The 6000-nt window shown below is 40.4% G+C and overlaps 1 protein-coding gene across 2 annotated transcripts in view; it reads left to right on the top strand.

Moving 5' to 3' along the window:
• LOC143753348 (dual serine/threonine and tyrosine protein kinase) overlaps positions 1 to 6000 on the top strand; it is a 57051-nt gene that overhangs the window by 12788 nt on the left and 38263 nt on the right. For both annotated transcript variants that reach the window (XM_077245670.1, XM_077245671.1), the window contains exon 2: positions 2589 to 2992. In XM_077245670.1, the coding sequence (XP_077101785.1) occupies positions 2589 to 2992 (404 nt within the window). The remainder of the gene's footprint in view (positions 1 to 2588; positions 2993 to 6000) is intronic.

The raw sequence follows: 6000 nt of genomic DNA, 5'->3' as shown, positions 1-6000 counted from the left end.
ACTCATCAGACCAGGCAACATTTTTCCAGTCTTCAACTGTCCAATTTTGGTGAGCTCTTGCAAATTGTAGCCTCTTTTTCCTATTTGTAGTGGAGATGAGTGGTACCCGGTGGGGTCTTCTGCTGTTGTAGCCCATCCGCCTCAAGGTTGTGCATGTTGTGGCTTCACAAATGCTTTGCTGCATACCTCGGTTGTAACGAGTGGTTATTTCAGTCAAAGTTGCTCTTCTATCAGCTTGAATCAGTCGGCCCATTCTCCTCTGACCTCTAGCATCAACAAGGCATTTTCGCCCACAGGACTGCCACATACTGGATGTGTTTCCCTTTTCACACCATTCTTTGTAAACCCTAGAAATGGTTGTGTGTGAAAATCCCAGTAACTGAGCAGATTGTGAAATACTCAGACCGGCCCGTCTGGCACCAACAACCATTCCGCGCTCAAAATTGCTTAAATCACCTTTCTTTCCCAATCTGACATTCAGTTTGGAGTTCAGGAGATTGTCTTGACCAGGACCACACCCCTAAATGCATTGAAGCAACTGCCATGTGATTGGTTGATTAGATAATTGCATTAGTGAGAAATTGAACAGGTGTTCCTAAAAATCCTTTACGTGAGTGTATGTATATTATATATGTGTGTGTGTGTGTGTGCGCGCGTGTGTGCGTTTTATATATTGATTACAATTATTAAATATGAGTCTTCCTTTCATTCAATTAGTTGAAAACATTATGAAAACATTACTTGATTATTTAAAACTACATTTCTACTATATCTCACTTCTTGCTTCAATGATTTTCTGTCTTTTACAATGAGTATTTGGTTAAAAAATTGAGTGAAAAATGTGCAGTTTTAAGCCCTTAATGTCCCATTTAAGTGTGTTATCGGCCTAGCTTTCAGATTTGGTGATTCCAAATGTGTGTGTTAAGCCTGTGTGTGTGTGTGTTAAGCGTATGTGTGTGTTAAGCGCTTGTGTGTGTTAAGCCTGTGTGTGTGTGTGTTAAGCGTATGTGTGTGTTAAGCGCTTGTGTGTGTTAAGCCTGTGTGTGTGTGTGTTAAGCGCTTGTGTGTGTTAAGCGCTTGTGTGTGTTAAGCGCTTGTGTGTGTTAAGCGCTTGTGTGCGTGTTAAGCGCTTGTGTGTGTTAAGCGCTTGTGTGTGTTAAGCGCTTTGTATGTGTTAAGCGTGTGTGTGTGTTAAGCGTGTGTGTGTGTGTGTTAAGCGTGTGTGTGTTTAGCGTTTGTGTGTGTTAAGCATGTGTGTATTATGTTAAGCGTGATGGTGTGTTTTGAGCGTTTGTGTGTGTTAAGCGTTTGTGTGTGTTAAACGTTTGTGTGTGTGTTAAGCGTGTGTGTGTTAAGCGCTTGTGTGTGTTAAGCGCTTGTGTGTGTGTTAAGCGCTTGTGTGTGTTAAGCGGTTGTGTGTGTTAAGCGCTTGTGTGTGTTAAGCGCTTGTGTGTGTTAAGCGCTTGTGTGTGTTAAGCGCTTTGTATGTGTTAAGCGTGTGTGTGTGTTAAGCGTGTGTGTGTGTGTGTTAAGCGTGTGTGTGTTTAGCGTTTGTGTGTGTTAAGCATGTGTGTATTATGTTAAGCGTGATGGTGTGTTTTGAGCGTTTGTGTGTGTTAAGCGTTTGTGTGTGTTAAACGTTTGTGTGTGTGTTAAGCGTGTGTGTGTTAAGCGCGTGTGTGTGTTAAGCGTGTGTGTTAAGCGTGTGTGTGTGTTAAGCGTGTTAAGCGTGTGTGTGTTAAGCGTTTGTGTGTGTTAAGCGTGTTAAGCGTGTGTGTATGTGTTAAGCGTGTTTGTGTGTTAAGCGTGTGTGTTAAGCTTGTGTGTGTGTATTTGTGTGTTAAGTGTGTGTGTGTGTGTGTTAAGCGTGTGTGCGTGTTAAGCATTTGTGTGTGTGTTAAGCGCGTGTCAGTGTGTGTTAAGCATGCGTGTGTTAAGCGTGTGTTAATCGTTTGTTAAGCGTGTGTGTGTTAAGCTTGGGTGTGTTAAGCGTGTGTGTGTTAAGCATGTGTGTTAAGCATGTGTGTTAAGCATGTGTGTTAAGCATGTGTGTTAAGCATGTGTGTTAAGCTTGTGTGTGTTAAGCTTGTGTGTGTTAAGCTTGTGTGTTAAGCGTGTGTTAAGCGTGTGTTAATCGTTTGTTAAGCGTGTGTGTGTTAAGCGTGTGTGTGTGTGTGTGTTAAGCTTGTGTGTGTTAAGCGTGTGTTAAGCGTGTGTTAAGCATGTGTGTTAAGCATGTGTGTTAAGCTTGTGTGTGTTAAGCTTGTGTGTTAAGCGTGTGTTAAGCGTGTGTGTGTGTTAAGCGTGTGTTAAGCGTGTGTGTGTTAAGCGTGTGTGTGTTAAGCGTGTGTGTGTGTGTGTGTTAAGCTTGTGTGTGTTAAGCGTGTGTTAAGCGTGTGTTAAGCATGTGTGTTAAGCATGTGTGTTAAGCATGTGTGTTAAGCATGTGTGTTAAGCTTGTGTGTGTTAAGCTTGTGTGTTAAGCGTGTGTTAAGTGTGTGTGTGTGTTAAGCGTGTGTTAAGCGTGTGTGTGTTAAGCGTGTGTGTGTTAAGCGTGTGTGTGTTAAGCGCTTGTCTCTCTGTCTCAGGTCAGCTCTGCTGCATCTCGTTCCCGCGTCACGATGAGGATTATCTGCAGAATGTCGTCGGTTGCGCCCCGTATATTCTCATCCTGGGTCAGGACTGTTCGGCCCGATACCAGCTCCTGAACTGCATGCTGGGAGAGAGGCTCCTCCCCCTGGGCTCAGATGTGGGCGGGGCCTGTGGAGTTGAGGGCGGGGCTTGCAGAAGGAGGAAGCTGTGTTTCACGCACGGCCGTCAGACGCGGTTGAGTTTAGCGTTACCGGGACAGTATGAGCTAGTTCATCAGCTAGCGGCTCACTGTGGCCGCTGGGATACGGTTCCCCGCGAGGACCTGGAGATCCAGGAGTGCGAAGATCCCGCGCAGCGATTGGCCGAGCTGGAGATCACGCTTCATCACGCACTTCTGCAGGTCAGGGTTATTGCAGTCCTCATGTTTCTCTCAATTAGCATTGGGTATCGTTGAATTTTATCGATTCCTAATTTCAATTCCAATAAGGTAAAAACAAACGTAGATATTCACATTCAGTGTTATTGCACAACATGTGACTGTGTCTGAATATCATGAACAGAAATCGACAGATAAAGACACTTACACGAGGAACGTTTGCCTGTGGTTTAAAAACACCATAGAATAACAACTAGCCCAACTAATATAAACTTCAAGCGTTATTAAAGACAAAAAACACTCTTTTTTTAACACTCAAAAAATAACAAATAAAAAAATAGCAATTGCAACAAATAGACACAACTGAACAAAGATATGATTGAAATAAACAGTGTTTTAAGATTTTCAGGTTCAGAAACTGTAATCAAATGTAAAATAACACTGCAGTTTATAAATAAAACATACATTATAAATATAGTTACAAAAGTTATTCAGTGAAGAACGAGTGAATCTTCTCTTCTTCTGTTGTTTGATTAGTGTTATTATAAAGATGGCAGCTGCTGTCACTTTAAGAGCTGCCCAATAGAAAACAGAGTCGCCTCGCGATTAAATGGTTTAAAAACATATTTTTCTGTGAGTGTGTTTTGGATGTGTGTGTAGCACATAAAATAGCACGCAAGTTAAAAGTTGTTAAAAGTCATATTAAAATGCTCACAAAGGAATCGATGACAAGTATCAGATTCCAGAATTGGTTCTTGATTGATTCCCAGCCCTACTCAATCACATCAAATATGATTTTATTTGTTGAGATAGTTTATGTAAGCCTGTTCTGAGGATCTGCTGCACTTCACATGACCACAGATGAAAAAAAGCCCAACAGTTGTTGCTATGTGATGTGTGTCTCCATGGTGACGGGAAAACTGGATTCCTTTCTTTCACAAGCTTGTTTGTTTTTATGAGTTCTCAGTTCTCATCATAAAAGTGCATCTGTCCATCATAAAAGTGCATCTATCCATCATAAAAGTGCATCTATCCATCATAAAAGTGCATCTATTCATGATAAAAGTGCATCTATCCATCATAAAAGTGCATCTGTCCATCATTAAAGTGCATCTATCCATCATAAAAGTGCATCTGTCCATCATAAAAGTGCATCTGTCCATCATAAAAGTGCTTCTATCCATCATAAAAGTGCATCTGTCCATCATAAAAGTGCATCTGTCCATCATAAAAGTGCACCTATCCATCATAAAAGTGCATCTGTCCATCATAAAAGTACATCGGTCCATCATAAAAGTGCATCTATCCATCATAAAAGTGTAACTATACATCATAAAAGTGCATCTCTCCATCATAAAAGTGCATCTCTCCATCATAAAAGTGCATCTATCCATCATAAAAGTGCATCTATCCATCATAAAAGTGTAACTATACATCATAAAAGTGCATCTCTCCATCATAAAAGTGCATCTGTCCATCATAAAAGTGCATCTGTCCATCATAAAAGTGCATCTATTCATCATAAATAGGGATGGCCCGATACCGATACTGGCATCGGGGATCGGGTCGATACTGTCCTCATATACTCGTACTCGTACTCATAAAAATTCGCGGATACCACGTACATTTTGCGAAACGAAACTGGCCGCCGCGAGTGCTTTGTCGAGGTGAACTGAGGCATAGGGACGTGCACTCCCAACTAGGGCTGCAACAACGAATCGATTAAATCGTTTAAAATCGATTATTAAAATAGTTGGCAACGAATTTCATTATCGATTCGTTGTGTCGTGCGACTATCAATAAGTCGCGGAGATGTTTGAGTATAAAAAAATGTGTTCAGCGCGGAGCAGAGCTATGAGGCGCCGGACTGGACGCTGCGCGCGAGAGAGACAGAGTGTGTCAGCGCGCGAGCAACAGTGTGCAAAAGATACGAGATATATCCAGCTGCAGACCCGCAGCACCACCAGTTTCAGAACCCCAGCGCCAGAACCGGAAGTGAGGGAGGGGCGGAATTATTATTATTGCATTGTAGTTGTTTTTGCAAGAATGTAAGGACAAAATGGGCCAGAGAGTGAGTTCCTCATTTGATACATTTTAAATTAAATTTATACAGGATTATTGTGATAAAATGGGCCTAGCTGTGAATTTGTCATTTGTTGTATACATTTTTATTATTTCTTTAAAACAATGCCGAATTTTCTCTCTCTTTTTTAGAGTTTTGACATTATTGTTTTACATAAAGAACAATGCGTGCTGCACATGTTCTTGTGAAATAAAGTATATTTTATATAAAATGCCCATACGTTTTTTTTTTATTAAACAATCAAAACCAGGCATTACAAATTCATATTAACAATACACACCTTCAAAATCAAAACAATTTAAATTTTTTGTAAACACAATAAATAAATAAATAAATAGAACATAAAATATCACAGAGGTTATCAAATTGTGTATAATTTTGAAAACCTCCAAGGCTTGTCTTGTTTTTATATCTTTCAAAGCTTTCTTATACAGAGTTAACTCCTTCATAAAAAACCAAAAACAAAGGTCTTACCTTCATAAATCTACACTTATGTATAAACTACTTAGCTAAAATAATTAAACTGTTATACATTAAAATGCCCATAAGCATTATTTTTCACCATCATGATCAGGAAGTAACTCTCATAATACAATGAAACGGATAACTATATACAATTATAGTACACAAAATCAATGTTTTAAAATGCTTATTGTACTGTTCCTTAATGTATCATTATAACATAGCCTACGTATAAAGTTTGACGTTTCGTGTGGGCCGTTTCGTGTTTAAGTAAATTACGCTCCAAAACGTTAGGTGGCGTTACTCGGTTTAGAGTGTTTGTGAGTGTGTGCATCTGTGAGTGTGAGAGTCTGTGAGTGTGTGCGTCTGTGAGTGTGAGAGTCTGTGAGTGTGTGCGTCTGTGAGTGTGAGAGTCTGTGAGTGTGTGCGTCTGTGAGTGTGTGCATCTGTGAGTGTGAGAGTCTGTGAGTGTGTGCGTCTGTGAGTG

This window comes from Siphateles boraxobius, unplaced genomic scaffold (genome assembly GCF_051911475.1).
Source record: "Siphateles boraxobius isolate OS27281-9 unplaced genomic scaffold, OSU_SipBor_1 276, whole genome shotgun sequence".
NCBI lineage: Eukaryota > Metazoa > Chordata > Actinopteri > Cypriniformes > Leuciscidae > Siphateles > Siphateles boraxobius.
Note: the sequence above shows the minus strand (reverse complement) of the source record. Positions and strands in the feature narration are given on the sequence as shown.